This window comes from Phoca vitulina, unplaced genomic scaffold (assembly GCF_004348235.1).
Source record: "Phoca vitulina isolate PV1807 unplaced genomic scaffold, GSC_HSeal_1.0 scaffold92, whole genome shotgun sequence".
NCBI lineage: Eukaryota > Metazoa > Chordata > Mammalia > Carnivora > Phocidae > Phoca > Phoca vitulina.
This window is the reverse complement of record NW_022589795.1, coordinates 2,934,587-2,955,252: the sequence shown is the minus strand read 5'-3', so window position 1 is coordinate 2,955,252 and position 20,666 is coordinate 2,934,587. Positions and strand designations below refer to the sequence as shown.

The 20,666-nt window shown below is 51.7% G+C and overlaps 2 protein-coding genes and 1 long non-coding RNA gene across 3 annotated transcripts in view; 1 reads left to right on the top strand and 2 right to left on the bottom strand.

Annotated features, from left to right (window-relative positions):
• Positions 1-5,012, top strand: part of LOC116627024 — a 28,411-nt gene extending 23,399 nt beyond the window's left edge. Inside the window, exon 3 of the long non-coding RNA XR_004298394.1 lies at positions 4,873-5,012. This is a non-coding gene — a long non-coding RNA (uncharacterized LOC116627024). The remainder of the gene's footprint in view (positions 1-4,872) is intronic.
• An 802-nt stretch (positions 5,013-5,814) lies between these two features.
• Positions 5,815-11,164, bottom strand: HEXIM2 (HEXIM P-TEFb complex subunit 2). Its single transcript, XM_032396466.1, is given in 4 exon segments — positions 5,815-6,831; positions 9,212-9,325; positions 10,373-10,432; positions 10,970-11,164. Coding segments are annotated over 4 exon segments (1,167 nt in total). The 3' UTR covers positions 5,815-6,033.
• A 6,900-nt stretch (positions 11,165-18,064) lies between these two features.
• HEXIM1 (HEXIM P-TEFb complex subunit 1) lies at positions 18,065-20,225 on the bottom strand. The gene has a single exon (XM_032396615.1). The coding sequence runs from the start codon at positions 19,528-19,530 to the stop codon at positions 18,451-18,453; it is 1,080 nt and encodes a 359-aa protein (XP_032252506.1). The 5' UTR covers positions 19,531-20,225; the 3' UTR covers positions 18,065-18,450.
• Positions 20,226-20,666: the final 441 nt, after the last annotated feature.

Genomic DNA, 20,666 nt, shown 5'->3' with positions numbered 1-20,666 from the left:
GATTCTGGGAGTGGGATGAGTCCCGGGAGACATCCAGGGAGATGCCTGTGGCTACAAATACAGTTGATGGGAATTACAAGTGAGGACAGTTGGACCAGGGGCCCAGAGGAGAAAGATCCTCTTTTTCAAAGGCCCAAGGGGGGGGCAACTGAGGCTGGGATTGAGAAGCAAAGGAAGGGGGGCGTCTAGCCAGAAGGACAGTGGGGCCTGGGGACCCAGTGGAAAGAGAGGGAGCCGGCCAGGCCAGCAGCCACAGGGCTCAGTTCTAGGCATGAAGGTGCGGACCTGTGACCAGACAAGGAGTCTGAGTGGCTGACAGGGTGTGTATGGGCCTAAGGAGAGCCCCAGGGAGGCAGGAGGAAGGTGGAAGGAGTAAAAGCCTGGGGAATTATGGGCCCCGTGGAGACCCCTTTCCCTTCCTTGTCTCTGGAATGACAGGCTGTGGCAGGGCGGGCTCTTGGATGCCCCATGGGGCTCATAAGGTCTCTCCCTCACAACTTAGTCTCCCTGGGAACTTCGTCTCAGAGCCCCTGCAGTAAGGACAAAGCAGGGCAGGGCACCCATCCTGGTCATCACGAGGCAGAAGGCAGCAGGTGCCTTAAGGGCTGATCTGGGCAGCCCATCTTGGATGGGGTCCAGAGAGGATCTCTGGGGCAGGTGGGCTCTGGAATGTCCACACCCACAGGCAGCCGGGACACCGCGGCCAACTGGGAACCAGCTGCTCACCCTGTCCCACGGCCAGGCAAGGCCTGTGCAGTCCCTCCCTTCCCTGGGTCCACAAAGGCCCTTCTGCTTGGGGGCAGGGGCAGACGTTCAGCCATGGAGACACGGGGGAACTGAGTTCCAGGTTTAGGCAGCAATGATATCTTATCTGGGGGAGAGGAAGACATGCTTCCCACCCACACCTGCCCTAAGGGCTCAAGGGTCCAGGCAGCCCCTCTTAGCCCCCACAAAACTGTCATCCTTGGGAGGCCAGTAGAGAAGGCAAGGAGGAAATGCTCTCCAAAAGATAAGGGAAGGGGGTGGCCAGAGGAACTCCCAAGAACCCCCTAGGAATGCAGCTCTTCACTTCTTGATTACACAATACCCTGCAAGTAGTAAAATTTATGGCCGCTTCCATCTGAGAGCATTCCCACACCACTAACACTTTGCTAAACCTTAACTTACTTTATCTCTTTGAAGACAGGAGAGCACAGTGGTCAACGGCTCAAACACAATCAGACAGAACTGGCTGCTAGCTTCTCAATCTCTCCGAGCCAAAGATGCCTCATCTCATGCATCTGACCCCAACCCCCCCCCCCCCCCCCGGTATGAATCACACCATCCCCCGGACCCACCTGCACTGCCTGGACCCGGCAGGGAGGAGCCAAGAGGATCAAGGAGGTGTTCTGTTTTTCAGGCCAGGCGGCATATTCCCAGACACAGCCCCCTGGCCAGGGATAGGCCCCGGAGGGCCCGGGATCCTAGACTGGCCTGAAGCATCCCCCCCAACCCCCATGCCATTGAACAAAGGAGAGGAGGCCCCTGAGTTAGAAGCAGAACTGGGATGGATCACAGGTCTCGAGCCTTCAGGTACAGTGCTCCCTCTACAACAGGCCCTCGGGTCCTCTCAGGTCATTTCAGATCCAGGCCCCAGGAGACCAGTCTTTCCCTCTTGGCTTTACCACCAGGATATCCAGAATAAGTAAATCCATACACAGAAGGCAGATTGGTGGTGCCTGGGCTAGAGAAAGGTGGGAGTGGGGAGTAAGTAACTAACTGCTTCATGGGGACAGGGGTTTCCTTTTGGGGTGATAACGTCGGAACTAGATAGACGTGGTGGTTGCACACGTTGTGAATGTACTAAATGCCACTGAATTGTTTCACTTTAAAATGGTTAATTTTCTGTTATGTGAATTTCACCTCGATGACAAATAAGGGTAGCCAGGGACGCCTGGGTGGCTCAGTCCGTTAAGCATCTGCCTTCAGCTCAGGTCATGATCCCAGGGTCCTGGGATCCAGCCCCACATTGGGCTCCCTGCTCAGTGGGGAGTCTACTTCTCCTTCACACTTTCCCCCTGTGCTCTCGCCCCCTCTCTCTCAAATAAATAAATGAAATCTTCAAAAAAAATAAAAAGAAAGAAGGGTACCTTGGAGAGAGATTAAAGGAGGAAGAGGGCAAATGCCAAGGGGGGGCAGGAAGGTGAGGGAGGGCTGAGGTATGGGGGGCCATTGCAGAAACAGGGTGGCTTGAGGTGGGGGAACAGTAAGAGGGAGGGTGGTCCAGAGGATACAGCCAGTTCAGGCAGCAGAGTTTGAGCCTTGGACTTGGGGAGCCAACTGCCTGTGGGGGAAGGGGGAGAACCAGGGAGGGAGTTGGACAGGCGGTAACAGCCTTTGAGCTGTTTGCTTCCTCTGAGTTTAGACTGGAGGCTAAACCTGGGGGAGGGGGCAAGGACCTCATCTTTTTAGCTGTTTTTAATTTTCCTAGCAGAGCTTCATCACAGGTAGATGGTTCTTTTAAAAGCCCTGGTGCCAATGGAATGATATCGAACATGTTAAGTAGTAGGAAGATTATCTACCGCCCACATCAGAGAAGTGAGGATGGCCCTGGGCTGAGTGTGTGTGTCACTCAGGGCAGCAGGGGGGCTGCCTGACTTCCTGGGGCCCAGAGGCCCTGCCCATCACCCCCTGCACGCCCAGCGTCCCGCGAGGGCAGCACCCACCGGGGTCTGGGGTGGGGGAAGGGATTGGGTGAGCACCATGGGCTCCTTTGTCAGACCCAGGAAGGAGAGTGGGGGCAGCTACAGGAAGTAGGAGGGTGAGGAGTTCCCTCCGGAATCTATCCCCCCACTTCCCTCCCCTGCACTTGCACAGCTCCTGCACATGCTCAGTGTGCCCATGAATTGGGTTGGCTGGGGGAGGGCATCAACTGGCACCCCCACTTAAAGGGCCAGTGCCATCCTTGCTTACACCCAACAGGAGCAGTGGGAACTGGCCACCCTCTTCCCTCATACTGATCACTTCACCTCATACCCCCTTCTTCACTTCCTGCACACTCCTCCTGCCCCCCCTCTCTGGACACAGGAGTTTCCACCTGGGGTGGAGGGAGCCCTTGATGGGGAAGAAAGGAGGATGTGGGCGAGGGTACGCAGGCAGGGGTGGTAGGAAGCGTCACCCCGTGAAATAGCTGCCTCTGTGGGCCTCCCTCTCCTGGCCCAGGTGACCAAGAAGATCCTGGAAAGCCAGTGGGCATGAGGGAAGGAAGACACTGAATATTTGCTCTAGAAAAGCCTGGAGGGGAAAGGGGAATGTGTCTAAGCCCAGCTTTCCCCAGCTGAGGGGGTGTGTATGGGGTGGGGGCTGAGCGGGGGGGTTGCTGTTAAGTTGGAGCTCTGTCACTGTGGTGGGGTAGGGAAAAGCCCAGGCCTCGGGGCCCGGCAGCCAGAGAGGGGGAAAGGCGAGAGGCAAGAGGAATCCACAGCTGGCCACCACCTGGAGCCGAGCTGCCCCTCCCCAGTACTGCCAGAGACACTCCAGCTCAGCCCTGGGGCTCCTGGGCACTGAGGTCAGGGAACCAGATGGGGGGAGGAGGTGACAGACTCTTCTTCACCGACCCCTCTCAGTGAAGACACTTTCCTTGCTCACACTGTTCTCCTTTTGTTTTCTTCTTGCCCCATCCTGTCTTCCACCAGCCTTGGAAAAATAAACCCACCTTGATGTGGCCCTGACCAAGAGCCCGTGAGTGAGTGAGTGAGTGAGTGAGTGAGTGAGTGAGTGTGTGTGTGTGTGTGTGTGTGTGTGTAGGGGGCGGGGAGGGCCAGCGTCAGCTTTCCTCTCTCCAGGCTCCTCAGCTTATCCTCACCTGGCCCCTCCCCTGGCCCCTCCCCTGGCCCCTCCCCTGGCCCCTCCCCTGTATGTAGCTCAGGCCTACTCAGGGACGCGCTGGCCCAAGCCGCCTCCGGGACACACGCCCAGCACCTCTCCCTCACACCACACCCCTCCTCCAACACTCCAGCAACCCCCTCTGGAATCTTCTCTCCACTCCTAGTCACACACACACACTGCCCCGGGTAAACAACCTTCGTCCAACCAGGCCCAACCCTCTCCCTCTGGGCTCCCAGGCTCCCGGCTGAGGAATGCAGCAGCTGGGAGGCTGACTGGGGCTGCCTGGGGCTGCCTGCGCCTTGCCCAGGGGTCTTTGGATCCCTGGCTAGCACCCCACAGGGGAAGGCAGGCTAGGAATTCCGGAAAGCCACTCCCTCTCTGAGCCTTGGATTTCCCATCTGTAAAGTGGGGACAATCATTCCTCTGACCTTTCCTGAGCTGTTCGGGATCAAAGAGAAGGGGGCTAAAATCTTTGGCAGAACCCCCCCCCCCATCCCCACCCCCACCAGGGACAGGAGAGTCTGCTCTTTCTGAAAACCATCCCTTCCTAGAATCTGTTCTCGCCTTGCTTCCTTGTTGAAGGCGCTGGCGAGGCCTGGGTGTGGCAGGGCAGAAATGAAAGTTGTCCGGGCAACACACAGGGCTCGTCAACATTTCCATCCCAGCGGCTCAGAGGCCCGAGCCCTTCTCTTGCCCAGTGTGGCCTGTCAAGATGAGCCTTCCTGGAATGGAAGCTAGGTCGCGGGCCAGGCCTCCGCCCCTCCCCGTGCGCGGTGACAGAGCAACCCGGGCTCATTGGTGAGGTGGCTGACTTCCCCCTCCACCGCCCCCCTGAACTCAGCAACCAGGAGGACGCCCTTCTGGAAGGGCGACGGAAGTGAGACCAGGGTCTGGGGAAGGGTGGGTCTGAGGGAGGGTTTGCGGGAGCTCAGTTCAGAGCCCAATACTGGGGCGCACTGGGAGGGGTCCGCATTATCCCAGCTAACTCGGCTTCCGATCTTGCAGACAGGTGAGGGCTCACCTCAGCGGGGACGGAGCACACAGGTGGTTCGGCGAAGGAGCGGGAGGTACAGACGCACAGTGAGCGCCAAGGAAGCCAGGCCACCAGCTCTGCTAAGGACTGATTTGCTGCCCACCCTCGCCTCTTGGGCTTTTTTTCCATTAGGAGAAAACTTCCCTTGGGGCGCCTGGGTGGCTCAGCCGGCTAAGTATCCCACTCGTGATTTTGGCTCAGGTCAGGATCTCAGGGTTGTGGGAGCCAGCCCTGCATTCAGGTCCCCGCTCAACGTGGAGTCTGCTTGTCCCTATCCCTCTGCCCCTCCTACTCGCGCGTACGCACGCACTCTCAAATAAATAAAACCTTAAAAAAAAAGAGAGAAAACTTCTCTTGAGTGCTTACTTGTAAGTGCCCTTCCAGGAGGTTAGGGGGCAAAAGTGATGACTAACCTCCTGCCCAACCACTGGCTTCCAGGTATGGGGGTTGGGGGGGGGTGGGGGCTTCAAGGACAAGGAGACACATGCCGTCCAGACCTCATCCAGCACTATGGGGGGAGGACAGGGAGAATGCAGGGAGCCTGGGAACAAACCCTGAAGGAACCCCTCCTGATATCATGCCCTTTCTCCTCCAGGGACACCCCCAGGCCCTCACAGCAATCTGGCATCTGAAGTCAAGTTCTGGCCGAACCCGTGGTTCCTGAGCCCCACCCCACCCCTGCCTCCTCCTCTATAAAACCTTCAGGGCAGTCTGATTGTTCCCGGACACACAGAGCGGAATTCAGACATCCTGGAGGCCTTGGTGGTTTCCCAATACAGAGGTCTGCAGGCCTCCCAGGCTTGGGGCAGGGCAGGGACTGGGACCCCCGTCCCAAACCTCTCGGGGACACATATGCTCTGATTCTCAGAGCAGCCCTAGTGAAATCAGTCCTAGCCACTCCCATTTGAGCTCATGAAAATCATTTAATTTCTTTGTGAAAAATAAGAAGACATCAAAGAACAAATTAGGGAAATGACGAGGTGGAAGGCTGAACCTACTTTCGCTGTTCTCAGGGGGCACAGGGGTGCTGGCAGTGGTTTTCATCTGTCACCTGCCTCCCCGAGCGGCAGCTGGCCTGAGCGCGTAATGAAATGGGACCTGGTCCTCGGGGCACCCTGGCTGAGGGGTCCCACTTAGTGGCCGCCGCCTCGGTTCCACAGGGCGTTCTCCTGCCGCAGGCGCTGGTTCTCGGAACGCAGCCTCTCAACCTCAGCAGTCAGCTCCTCCGCCCGGCGGCGGGGCTGCCGGCCGGCGCACGCCCGCAGCTGCTGCAGCCTCCGGCTCTCCTCCTCGGCCTGCGAGAGCCGCCTCTCCAGGTCCAGGTAGTCCCGGACCAGCTCCTGCTTGCTGCGGCCCTGCAGGCTCTCCGTGTGGTAGCGCTCGTAGGCCTCGGAGAAATCCCTCTGCTGGAACTCGCCGTGAGCCCGGCAGCGCCCGTCGCCCTCTCCGGCCTCGCTGTCCCCGCTGGAGCCCGGGGGGGAGGCCCCGTGGGGCACTTCCAGGTTGGGCTCCTCAGGGGCGCGGTCGTTCATCAGAAACTGGGTGGTGTTGTAGGGCGCCACGGGCTGGCCTTTGGCAAACATCTCCTCGCGGACCCGGGAGGCCCTCCGGCTCTGCCGCTCATCCCGCTGCTGCTTCTCGGCCCAGCTCAGCTCCAGGTAGGGCCGCCAGTGGCGTTTGCGCTTGGAAGGCCTCCTGCGGGGCTTCTTCCGGCCCAACGCGGCTTCGGCCGAGCTGCCCCCTCGGTGTTGGGCCGAGCTGCCCCCTGGGCTCTGGGCCCGGGAGCCCCTACCGCTCCAGCCCAGGCCACTGCCAGCCCCAGTCGGATCTTCTTCCTCTGAGTGGCACTCTCTCCGGGGTGTCAGGGGCAGGGAACTACCAGGGTCATGAGGCTCGGGGGCTGTTTGGGGGCTCCCAGGAGCACCACGGGTCTAAACAGAGAGGACAAGGAAGAGTGAATCACAGCCAGCCTGTCCCTGGTGCTGGAACCCTTCTGCAACCAGCCGGCCTGAGGCTGACCTTCCCACAGTTGACACTGGGTCCCTCTCTAGCCTCTCACCCTCTGCCACTATTTGTTGGTTGATGGGCTTCCCCCCACCAACCCTTCCCAAGTAAACTCATGAAAACAGCAGGAATTCTGCCTGTGTATTTCACTCCGGAATTTCAGTGCCTCCAACAGTCGCTGTCCTGTGCCTCGCAGAGCACGCGTGCAATAAATACTGTTTGGATGAAGGCGGCGAAAGAGGACACAGGATGGGAAGTGGCTCCTGCTGTGTTTCCTTGATCAGCCCTCTTCCTAGAAAGACTGTCTTTTCCACAGAGTTGCCTTCGTGGGTAAGCAACCTCAGAGCCCCTCACCCCCACTCTGTTCGGAAAGGCCCCACGCTTTGCTTTATGCTCTGCTGTTCTTGTCTTGAACTTCTAAACAATTTTTGAATAAAGAACCCTTTGCACCGAGGCCTACAAATTATGTTGCCGATCTTGCTTCCAGCTATTTGCATAGCTGACTCCTTAGGGCTTGGTGCCAATGTCACCTCTTCAGAGGTCCCCCCCAACCCTATCTAAAGATCCCCCCATCTCCCCTTCCCAGTGACACCATCCTGTGTGACCCAGTTAACATGCCGCGTAGCATCTACCACAATACCATTTACCATCTGTCTTCTTCCTATAAGAATGTGTCTTGTCTGTCCGGTCCACCACTATGTCCCTCTGCATGGCCCAAGGTAAGTGCTCAATAAACAGGCTAAATGACATAAAGCCCATAAGAGAGGGGGATTCAAAAGACACTGAGACCAAAAAAAACCAAACAAACAGACATTGAGACATGAGACGCTCCTTTCTGTTGGTCTAGAGTCAAGAAGATGGAGTGTATTTATTCCAGGCAGAAGTTGGTATCCCTCTTTGACATGAGCACCAGGAAAGAGGCCCTTGCTAGGGAGAGGAAGGGTGAACCTCCAGTCTGCAGCTGAGAGCATTCTAGAACTTATCTAAGAGGTGGAAAGAATTCTGTCAAGACAGTGTGTGTGCAGAGCATCTGTTTATCTCCGTCGTGGTAAGGGTGGGAGCACTCAGTGTGGGGGATGGGGAATGAATTGCTCTATGTCTGTGGTTTGGGGAATTCTAATAATAACCGCTACCATTGGCATGTTGCTTACAATGCACACCACAGTTCAGAGATACCCGAGCACAGGTCCGTACACTGGGGGTGTATGCAGCCCTATAGGAGCTGGAGGTGTGTTGTGCGTGTTTTGGAGGACCTGAGGTTCTCGCTTCATCTGGGATGGCGTATGTCAGAGTGTGTACGGAGTATGTGTGTATGTTTGTTTGTTGTGTTGTACTGTTACTTCACCTGCAGGGAGATCATCAATCGGGAACAGGCCTTGTCTCCACCAGTGTCTTGAGCCAACTGAGACAGAGCTTCTGCCCCACCCCAGAAGAGGCAAGGCCCCTGGCAGTGCCGAGACAAGGCGGCTTGTGTGTGCACAATCATTCACCTGCCCCCAGCCCTCAGCATGTGTCCCCTCATGATCTTTCCCCTCACCCAAACCATCCCTGCCCCTCAGCCCCACATGCCGCCTCCCTCCTGAAGGCTTGTCCCTTTACCACCATTCCCACTACTGCAGATAAGCTGTGTGATCTGGGTGAGTCATCTGCCCTCTATGAACTTCTAACCCTGACATGTCATGAACTCCAAATTAACTCCAGAAAACACTGCAACTGGCTAGGTAGGGTAGGTTAGAGGAGCTGAGTCCCCTCCTCACCTATAGGGACTTGTAAACTCGGGGAGAATAGGCAATGTGGGTGCAGCAAGAGAGAGCATGGGCAGAGAAAGTCTGGGTTCCTGTTGCCAGATCAGAAGGTGACGTTTCCTGAGAGCCTGATACAATCTGTCTCTCCCTCTCTCCTGGATGCTCTGTGAACCCCAACCCCCATCCTAAATTATGAACCAACTGCTCAAACTCTTTTCCCTGTGTCAGACTTGGTTCTCAGCCTTGACAAAATGCAAGGCAGGGTTCTGGTGTCAGAAGGCCCTAAGTTTAAACCGTGGATCTTTTGTTTGCTGACTGCATGAATCTAGAAAAGGTATTTCAGCTCTGATAACCTGAGCTTCTTCGAAATGGAAACAGTAATTCCTACCTTGAAGGGCTGCTAGGATTTCATGAGATAGCACAGATGTGGCATGCTGGCATAAGGACTCGGTTAGACATACTGGTTTTCCAGATCTGCCAACACACCTGCGACAAGCGGCCAGGATCCCAGTTAGCAGGATCCGTGTCGGGGCACTCAGGTGGTTGGGAAGGTGGGGCTTACCTTGGCCTCCTCCAGGGCTGCTGGTGACTCTGTATTACAGCTGGTCTGGTTCGGAGTAGCCACCTTCTTCTGCTCCAAATCTTTCAGCAGATGCTTCTAACTAATGACACCTGCCTTAAATAACAGAGAGCTAAGTCTTAAAGGAGAATTTTCAGGAAGACTGGCTGCCCAGGAATTTTTCAGCAGCAGCCATTTTGAGCATCAGACCTGCACATCGTCATTATCAAACGAAGGTGCTGAAGCCTCCACACCCTGGTTTTCACACCTCCAGCCAGCAAGGGGCCATCCTCCCAGTCCTGTCCCTCAGGCCCCAGGCCAAGGCTTACATCCTAGGCTGTCCTTCTGGAAGTCACTGAGGCCCAGGCTGGCAGCTAGGAAGCTAGTCCTGGGCTTTGTTCCCCCAGCAACCAGAGGGGGAAAGGTCTTGGCCCAGGGGGGCGAAGATACAGCAGTGACCTAGAGAGGCTGGCGGTGGAGTGGGTCAGCGGCTGGAACAAGAAAATACGGAGCAGGCTTTCCAAGGGGTCCTTTCCTCACTGCCTCCAGAGGCCCCAGTAGTGACAGCACCCCACCCCCAGCCCCCTCGACAGCACCCCACCCCCAGCCCCTTCAGGCTGGGCTCGCAAACTCAGCACCTCGAGAAACACAGATGTGGCCTGGGCCGAGCCCAGGGCTGAAGCCTTATCATCTCCTGGGCCTGGCCTGCCTCCCCCTCTCCTTCCTCTCAGGACGGGAAACAGAGGAAAGGGGAAGAAGTCTTCACACTAAATGCAGCTGAAAGGGTAGCCCAACTGGAATAAGCATGGATTCCTTGGAAGAGGGGAAGTGGTTCGAGAAAGGAGATTTTGCAAAGGCGGAACTGACCTATTTGCTGTCAAGGACTATGCACACGACTATATCTGTGTGTCTTTCTGTGCGACCGACCGCCTGTCTCTGCAGTTCCCACGGCCTCAGCCCTACCTCTCAGGGCAGATACAGCAGCTCTGGTCAAGCCGCTCAGGCACTAAGGGCGGGGGGAGGGGACAACCTGGCAGCGCGGCGCCTGCTGGGGATTGTAGTTCTTCTAGTTTGGAAAGCCGGATGAAGATCCTGTCACGTCTACAGTCAGACCGAGAACTCCAAAACCCATCTGCCCTTGCGCGAGTGGCGGCCCGCGCTCACCGATGCCTTCTTTGATTGGTCAAACTGCCTGCCAATATTTTCACTTTCGTCAACGATTAGCTGTGCGGAAGCACAACAGAACCCGCCTTCCGAGATCAATTGAGGAGTTCATTGATGGCGTTAATCTTTACGGGTCAGAAAATAGATCCGGCCGAGAGGGGCGGGGCTGTGGGTGCGGAGGGATCCTCGGCCCTAGAGAAAGGCGACGAGAAGGATCGGTGGCCGCCGCCGCCATTTTGGGCTGGGAGGAGGCAGCGGAGGGACTCGCTGCGCAGTGAGAGCACCCCATGGGGGGTGGTCCGGGCGCGGGGAGAGGCCGGGCCGAGTGGGCTGCCTGAAGTGGTAGCGCTGGGAGACGGCGGGGAGTGGGACCGGGGGCCGGGGGGGGTGAAGGTTGCAGTCTTCCCGGCCGGGCCCGGTCCTCAAACCGTCCCGGCAGCCCCGCAGCCTCGCCTCTCACAGAGGGCGGGGTTTTGGGCAATTACCGCGTGTTCCCCGAGACCCCAGTTGGGGAGAGACTGGGTGAAACGACTCCCCTCTGCCCTGTCACGGGGGGCGCAGATCCTGAGGCCGAGCTTTGCCAACTTCTTTCCCCACCCCCATGCGGCCTGGGTATGGCGGCGGGGCCCAGCGTTGCGGTGCCCCCGCTTTGACGGGCGAGGTGGGGGCGACGCCAGATTCCAAAGACTGGCGCTGCGGGGGAGGGCGGAGGTCCCAGCTCTGGCCGCGCGTCCTTCTGGCGTGGCAGGCAGCTGGAGGCCCCGAGGGCGGAGAGCCGGGTGAACCCACCATCTTCCCCCATACACCAAAGCCATCCCGCGGCCCGGGCTTCGAGAAGGACCAGCCTTCTTCCTACAGTAACAACCACTAATTCCCCCGGAACTAGGTAGATAAGAGGCTCGTGGAAACCTTCACGAACCCAGTGCTTGGAAATCTCTGAGTGCTCTTGGCCTCAAGATTTCTTTCCAGCCCCGATTCTCGGAACGACCTGACCTTGCACGTCCCCAGCCGGTTTGGGAAACTCCAAAAATGTGCTGTTGCACTTCTCTTGAAAGTTTACACCAAAGAGGGCTTGAGTTTTTGCCCTTCACAGGTTTGGGGGACACAAAATAACCGAGTGGCCATGGCTCTGGGAATAAAAGTGGAGTGGCCCATTTCGGATGCTTCAGGAACATCTGTTTGCGTTTTGAAATCTGAGCCATGACTTTTACCAAAACTTTTGGAGAAATGGCTGCCCTCCTAGGGGAAAAAAAGAACTAATTCCAACGTAATCTTTATAAGACCACAAATTCTTTCCAGTTTAAAGAACGTTTCTCCCACAAACTAAACAAAATGGGGAGTATTTTGCCACTGGTGCATTGTTACTACGGAACCTCTATTTTGAATTTCCAAGCAATTGAAAAATCACTTCTGTGGATCCCAGATGCTCCCAAGATAAGAAATTGCAGTTTTGAGCTACTTCATATTTGTAGCATTTGGGGGGGTGGGGGAGACCTGCTTTCAAAAAAATAAACACTCAACCTTATATTACAGCTATAGCAGCTTAAGGATTGAAGTTTGATGTGAAATTATTTTCTTGAATTACAGATTAGACCATCTTGTTTTCTACTGCTCAAAATCCAACTTCAGAGAGATTTACATACAGTTCAGGGCTATCTTAATTATTTTGTTGCTAAAATGTCAGTTAAAATTATGCTTAGGTAGACTCTAAAGTATGAGAGTGACTGGGTAGTCAACTTTACCTTTGAAGGGTACCTTGTGATGAATCTCACTGCCAGTCACACGTGGTCACATCATTCCTGAGCCTTTGGCTTTATTAGCAAGAACCTTGAAAGGTTTTTGAGAACCGAAGCCGCCCTCCTATTAACAATTTTTTTTTTTAAGTTGTAAATGACAATTCCATAGCCTTATCTATATTCTCCCCCACTCTCCAGATGTTCTCAGAAAAAGTCTTAACAACTGGATTGTGAAAATATGATCACTTGACTCGATTTCTTAAACCAAAATTTGAAACACTAAATGCAGTACACTTGATTCATACTGTAGGTTGACTTTTGGCTTATGTCATGTGAATTTTACAGTTCTTCAAGAGAAGATGGGAGTTAGGAGAAGCTAACATTAACTTGGTAGGAGTTAAGGTCTTAGGAGCTGAAAGGGGCTTTAAAGATTATCCTTGTGGTTCTTCTGTCAATTTAATGGAGGAGGATCCCAGACTCTTGTGATTCATCCTCCATTGTGAAGTAATGTAGTTAAACCTTTGGATGCGACTAGGTGGAGAATACTGTGCCAGATGCAGAACTGTGTTACTCATTTATAAAGATGAAAGGTTACCATCTTTAAGGTTGAACCACAAGCTTTTCCATTCCTTGATAAAGAAAGCTGGGAATAAACCCAGTTTATAAATGCTCTCTTGGTTATCTTCTGAGCAAAACACAGGACTGGAAGTTAGGAACTCCCAAGTTCTATTTCTTTGTGTGCTACCACTGACTTGATTGGCTCGGCCAGGGGCCAAATCCTGAAGATGAGTCCAAACTGGTCATTTTGTTGCTGAGTCTGTTGTTCATCTAATGTTCAACCAGACCTTCAGCTTCCTCCTCAGCTATCCCCTTTCAGATGAGTTCCTTCGGGGTTTATGACAAAGTCTACAAACCCTATATGCCTCAGTTTCCTGATTTGAAAATAAGGCCAGTGCTACCTCCCACATACCTTGAGGATTAGCTACTCTTCAGTAAACATTTATTTACCAAAACTTTGTTATTTGGGAATCTAGAACTTCTGCTTCAGAGGTTATTTGGGGCATTTGGGAGGCCTGCCTTACTGAAATGCGGCCTTGGTTGCCCTTGGCAGCACAAAGGGTGGCCATCCAACTAGGCTGAACAAGGGTCAGTTTCTTAGGGTACCAAGCAGTTGTTGCTAGGAAGTCCTGGATATTTGACCCTGACGGCCAACTCCTGGGGCCTGGTGGCTCTGTGAGAGCAGGATTCATTGACGAGTAGGATTGATTCTTTGCAGCAGTCCTTTCCAGGATGAAGATCCTTGCTTCTGATTTGATTTCCATAATTAACCATTTTTTTTAATTGTGTCTTATCTCTCACCATCTTTCTCTTTGAATTTTCTCCTTTTAAATTGCTCACATGTTTGTGTTTTAAGTACACTTTTAGGAGTAACTAGAGAGGAAGGTAGAACTAACCACTTAGACATTCCTTTCCATCCTCCAGTTCGGTTTCCTGCCTTTGCCTAACAGTTGTGCTGGAGTTACCCAGGTCTTCAGAATGCTGTGTTTAACACAGGCTTCAGACTTCAAATTAATCTCCTCCTCTGACCCTCTGGAGGCTAGCACAAGTTCTACTGAGTATCTCACAAGAGCAGTGATGCTATCATTTTCTCAACTATACTTGTGCATGGGGCACTCGAGTTCCCACATTTTCCTTCAGGAATAACCTTTTTGCTCACTGCAAACCCAGGGCTTTTTACACTTCGCACAAAGTCAGTGGATGTGTGAAATGGAATATGAAGAATGAGAGTATGATTTCCTTCTGAATTTTTGCTCTTGAAAAAACTTAAGCCAAATGTAACTGCTCTTGGTGCTGTGTTGAGAGATCACACTAGCAATTTCAAGAACTTACCAACAGTTTCCTATAGCAGCTCAGCCATTTGAAAGAATTTTGTTGGTGTGCAGAGGTTTATTAGTAAACTACTAGGATTGTTCCTGCCCTTGAGCTTGTTGATACATCATTTGTCATAACTGAACCACCTCTAAGTAAAACCCAAGAAAAAGTTTATTCAGGAGGATTTGTGAGAGCTTAAATACTGATCTGTCTAAACTTAGCCTTTGTTTTTTTCAACAAGAAGGAGAATGAGGTGGTAAGCTTTCCAGTATTCAGACAACTGGCTCAAGATTGAATCTTTGCCTCCTAGACTGTATATTCTGTCCCACTTGGAAAGTATGACTGTTACCCTTTGGTCAGCAGATCCCACTGTGTTCAGGGCCTGAATTTGACATTTTCTTTACTTTAAAAATTCTCATTTTTAGCATCAACTATCCACACCTTATGTGAGAAATAATAGTAAAGTGGAATTTTATCCCAATGTTCTTGTCAAATTTCAAAAAACAAACCTCACAAACTCAAGTGTACTTAGGTACCAGTACTGTCTCAGCTCTAGCCAGTTTTGCCATTGCAATGACGTGAATATTTGTTGCTAGCTGTTCTGGGTGTAAGTGGCCAGGGAGAATCCCGTGGTGCATTACCTGATGTTTAACTAAATATAGCCAGCTCTTGATTTTCTGAAGGTAAACTGTTCGGTTGTGGTTTTGTTTTTTGGGGTTTTTTTCCCCCCTATGGATTCCCTCTTGAATTTTTTTTTTTCTGTAACTTTTGAAGTCATTAGGGTAAAGTATATTTATTTACATTTTCCCAAGCAAAGGATTTTAATTTTACTCTGGATGAAGGGAAAATTAAAATACCAATCAAATGGGCAACTGCTTTGGTCTTAAAAAGAAACAATAAGGGGCTGGCTGAGTTGGTGGAGCTGGTGACTCTGGATCTCGGGGTTGTGGGTTTGAGCCCCACATTGGGCATGGAGATTACTAAAAAAAGAAAAAAAGAAAAAACAATAATAGTTATATCAATGGTAGCTTACTTTTGTATGACACATTTTCATGCTATCTTGTTTAATGCTGATAGCTGTTTTGTAAAGTTGGCACAGCCCTATTTTGGTGATGAAGAATGAGGCTCAGTTGTTTCCAGAGTTACACTGCTAGTAGTATATGTTAAAGATATGACTAGGACCCTGGTTTTTTGACTCCTAAACTAGCCTAATTTTTATGTTTTCTCTCTTTAGAGATACCCAGTCCATTTATTTTATTTTATTTTATTTGACAGAGCACACAAGCAGGGGAAGTGGGAGGGAGAGGGAGAAGCAGGCTCCCCATGGAGCATCCCAGGACCCTGGGATCATGATCTGAGGCAGACACTTGACTGAGCCACCCAGGAGCCCCCTCTGGTCTATTTTTCCTGAATTAAACCAATTTGGGCCTCCCTGGCTTTCCCCAAAACTGAGATCTAAAGGTCCCCATATCCCAAGGGCCACTTTATATTCTAGGCTAGCCTCCCAAAAGTTTTCCTTGCTCAGAGGAGGATTAAGGTTTCCAGCCATCTGTCTCAAAGTTTAGGAAGCACTTTGCCCTGGCTGGATACCCAGGCACCCTATGATGAGAAAGGAAACAAACTGAAATTGCCAATGTGTAAGCATGGCCTTTTGAGCAGCTCAGTTAAAATGTCTGGCAGAGAGGACTTTAGTGAAAGGCTAGAGATCCTCAAGTGATTTGAAGATCATTTGTTATCACAACCCACCCCCCATTAATATAAGTAATTCAGTCTTTTTCTCTGTCCTGAGAGCAGTGTACTACTCAAGTGTTTTAATGTAGAAAGTGTTGATAGAAAACTGAAATTTCACACAAATCTCATCATTCTAAGAACATAAATGCAATACATACTATAAAGTGCCTTTGGAAACAAAGTTCAGGTAGTTGCATATCTCAAGGTAAATCAAAGTCATTTGTGAGTAAATTAACTATTTGTGTATTTTTAAAGACTAAACTGAATGTCTCCTAAGAGTAAAACATACTTTTTTTTTTTTTCTGATGATAAATGTACTTATAGAGTGTTCCTAAGACTGATAGTGGGGGAAACAAGATCATTAACTTAAATCCATCTTACTAAATTCTACAATCTGAGGTCACCACTGCTGCATCCCATAGTGCAGTCAAAATGAGGCTTCTCCGTATATAAAGCCAGAGGGCAGTGTTGCTGCCATTCCACCAAGCAGCCGTGTTTCTGGGACTACTGCATGACGTCATAGCAGAAGGAAAATTAAAAACACGAAGAAAACTATTTCAAAATAGACATTTAATGTAATTTTTATTTTTTTAAAAGATTTTATTTATTTGACAGAGACAGCGAGATAGGGAACACAAGCAGGGGGAGTAGGAGAGGGAGAAGCAGGCCTCCTGCTGAGCAGGGAGCCCGATGCGATGCAAGGCTTGATCCCAGGACCCTGGGATCATGACCTGAGCCGAAGGCAGACACTTAATGACTGAGCCACCCAGGCTCCCCTTAATGTAATTTTTAGGCCAAAAGAAAAACGGATCATACATTGTCTTCAGTGGACCATCTGTCAGAGTAGGACCAGCTTAGTCCAGCTCTGAAGGCCCTGAGTCAGTTCTTGACCAGCATAATTCCCCTTGATTCATTGATTTGTGAATGCTTATGCATCATAAGGTGCATTTCACTCTTGAAGTTCCTGCCACCTCCACTATTCCATTTAGATACAAAAGCAAGCTTTCCAATGGGAGTTTTGTGTCCCCCCCCCCCCCTTTTCCTACAGAGGTTTTTAACCTTCAAGGAGTTTGACAGTCTCATGGTTCTCTTGAACGCTCTCCCCAGAAAAATGTACATATAACACAAGTCTACATAAAACTTAATGGGGTTCATGAATCCCAAGGCCCCTTCTGGATTCTAAGGCCCCAAGTTTTAAGGAACCCCTGTATTAATGATTTGAGCAATGCATTTGCCCTAGGGAAACACTGACACAGGGCAGGGGGAGATGGGCTGGATTAACCATGATGAGGAAGGAATAATTTTTTTTTTTTTTTTTTAAGGAGATAGAAGTTTATTAAATACACCGCAAGGGAATGGCAGGCAGGATAGCAAAGGAGAGATTGTCTGCCAACAATCATCATGTCTTACTATTTGATTTGGGGGTGGAAATTAATTCCCAGGGTCTCCCTGCATTTTCAAGAACAGAACTATTCCAGAGCCTAAGCCCCCATCAGGAGAGTGGGACTAGCGGCTGTACAGGGAATGAATGTACAGGGTTCCCACTCGGCCCATAAGGACTTAATTTAGCTCCTCTTCCAGAAGCTTTACATTTGATTTGCAGTGAGGGATGGGGGGGGATTTCTAATTTTGGTTTGACCCTCATGAAAAGGTGGAGAGCTCCTACTCCTTTTTTTTTAGTATAGGGAGCACCTAAGTATTAGATAATTAGGGTAAGTCCTTGGAATGCCCCAAGCAACCATTCCCTCTACAAATCCAATATTCCCTACCTCTAAATGTCTTAACAAAGAACTGCCACAAAGTTTATCCAACCATTGCTTACACTAAAAAAGCAAGGGGTTTACCAAGATCCTTTTTCAGACATCCAGGAACTTCTTCCAGCCTTATTGGGGAAGTGAAGGAATCACTAAAAACCTATTTGTAGAAATGAAATGAGACTGTCAGTTGTCTAACCTAACAAACTGCCAAATTAGGTTTACAGTTTTGTTAATAGACTTTCAAATGGCTGTTGAGAAGCAGAATTAAATTTTAAGCTTCTGACTGTAGCCACTTTCTGCTCCCCAAACACCCAACACTGGTTTCTTTCTCCAGCATCAAAAAAAGAAAACCAAGGCACTAGAAAGCGAGCACACTTAGGTATTGAAGATAATTAATCTTTATATTTTGCCTGAACTGTATATTTAGCACACTAAAACCCATTCAAGGGAAAAATCAGCAAATTGAAAATTGTCCCATTAAAGATTGTTTTTTGCAAACTGACAAACTTAATGATTTCTTTACCCCCCCCAATGCAATCACTTAAAATAAATCAGCACTATTTTGAATTAGCTCTAGAAATCACACTGAAACTATGTTACATTTACAAATATTAAATTTATTATAGCTAGAATGAATTTAATGGTTCTCAGATTTGGCCACCTTATAGCTCCGTTTAAGGAGGGGATTTTTTAACAGAAAAATGCATTATAACTTGGTCAAGTTACTTACACATTAAAAAAAAAAAAACTTCTAAAAAGAAAACAAGAAAAGCAACCCTTCAGTTTCACATAATTAAAGAACAGGAGAAAAGCACGCAAGCTACATCATAGCTAAATTTACCAAACCAACCAAAGCCGGGGGGATTTGCTCTTCTGATTATTGTCATAAAAAGGTCCACTGTCTTATATACACATGTGTATAATGTTACATTCCATCACTGTAAAAAGTCCCCTTTGCCCCCTCCCCCAAAAAAGTTTCAGTCTAGTCTCCAAACTTGGACAGCGGCGCTCGCTCCTGCTGCCGGTGCAGTTCGTTCTCCGTCAGCAGCTGGAGGTTCTCGGCGCGCAGCCGGTCCAGCTCTAGCTCCAGCTCCCGCACACGCGCGTCGTCGCCGCCCAGCCGCTTGCTTTCCAGCCGCAGCCGGTTATTCTCGTCCTCCATGCGCGAGAGGCACTTCTCCAGCTCCAAGTACTCCTTGATGAGCTCCTGCTTGCTCATGTTCTGCAGACTCTCCGCGTGGTACCGCTCGTAGGTCTCCGAGAAGTCCCGCTGCAGAAACTCGCTGCCGTCTCCTCCCATCCCGTCGCTGCCCCCATCCTCCTCGCCCGCTTCTTCCATGAAGTCCTCATCGCTGGTGTCGTCGGATTTGGCAGCGGCCCGCTTGGGGTAGAGACCGGTTTTGAGATCCGGCTCCTCTTGGTCGTGATCATCCATGAGGAACTGCGTGGTGTTATAGGGTGCGACAGGCTGGCCCTTGGCGAACATCTCAGCTCGAATCCTTGAAGCTCGCAGGCTCTGTTTCTCGTCGAACTTTTTCTTCTCCTCCCAAGTCAGCTTGTAGTACGGTTTCCAATGCCGCTTCTTCTTGGAGGGGCGTCTCCTATGTTTTTTCTTGCCCAGCTGTCTCTGCTGCTGTCCCCACGCCTCCTCGCCCCCTGCAGCAGGAGCCCCCAACTTGTTGGCCTCGGAATCATGACATGGCTGTGCGAGAGGCTCGGCCTCGGGTCTTGGTTCCCCCCCAGCCGCCGGCGGGGGGGCTCCGCCAGCGGACCAGTCGTCCCCATTCTGGCCCTTCTTGCCTGCTTGCGGGCAGCTAGGTTCTGGACAGACGGGGGTCTGCAGGAGAGGCGGCTGCGGCTCCAAGCTCCCTTCCCCCTCCTGCCCCGGACGGCCACCCGACTGGGGGGACGCTCTCGATTGCCACCTACTGTCCTCCTCGGGCACCCGCTCCTCCGCGCCTGGGGGGCGATCGGGGTTCCGCTCATCATGAACAGCAACAGCACCTGTACAGTTGCTAGTTTGAGGCTGGTGCTGGTATTCTGACAAGAGTGGCTCGGCCATGACTAATAGAGTCCTCTTCTCGAAGTTTGAAAAATTTTGGCTGTAAGTCCTTAAGGAAAAAAGAGGTTTTTCTTTTCTTTTAAAAAATGTCCAGCAGAGTCCTCTTCGGTCTGTAATTCCTGCAGTGACGCCTTTAGCCAGTCCTTCTGTAAACAAACTCCAATTGCAACTTGGGAGAGCTCAAGTCAGTAAAGGGTTAAGTGCCCACAGCGCGGCCAGCTAGCGGGTCCAAGGGGGTGCAGCAGCAGTAACAGTACGTAATGTGCAAAGGGGGTGGACCTCAAGCCTCCCCGCAGAGCGCCCCCACGATCGAGGAGTTGGTGGGCAAGGAGATGAGGTTAAAGTCCAACGGGTTAAACCCAGCCCCGAAGGGGTTAAAACTACCCGATGACGCTGCCTCCGAGGGGCCGAATCCACAAAGGGTTAAATCCCCTGCCGCGGAGCCCACAAGGGGTTAAAGTCCCAGAGCCACCTCCTCCCACTTCCACGGGTGTCGCTCCAACCCGAGCTCCCAGTTCCCTAGGCCCGGCCGGAGCCTCAGCCGAGGACAGACAAACTCATCTCCCCTTTGGCTCGATGCTCGGCTCAGCTCAGATCTCCACCGCCTCCTCCTCTTTTCCTCCCTCCCTCCTCCCCCTTCCGACAGCAACTCTTCCGCCTCCTCCCCCGACTTCCCCTCCCAACCTGCCTCTCCACCTGCCAACTTCCAACTGCTGCCTCCCAGCCCTCTGCGCCCCTTTTATATAGAAGCCTGTCCGCCCCGCCCATGCGCATGCGTAACGGAGTCCCTGTCTCAGGAAGCTGGGAGTCGTAGTTCCCATCCCTCAGGCCCGCCGTCCTCGCGCGCCGTGCGACGTAGCCAATCCCAGAACGCGTAGGGGGCGATTTCCAGGCCGCCTCCTTCCATCGCATAGCCCTCGCTAGAGAAACGTGAGTGACCATTGGCCAGGAGTCACACGTCTCGCCGAAGAAGGAAAGCCAATCGCAGAGAAGATGGGGCGGGCTTTGGACCATACCATTCTGCTTCAGGAATACGAGAAGATTCGATGGCCTCTGAGGGCCTACACACAATATTTTTATTAAAAGGTGCGTTTTAAAGGGTATTATCGTATTCTGTCCTCAGCGGAAGGGTTCCG

Coding starts and splice junctions, on each gene's coding strand:
- HEXIM1 (XM_032396615.1), bottom strand. CDS start 19,530: ATGGCCGAGCCACTCTTGTCAGAATACCAGCACCAGCCTCAAACTAGC.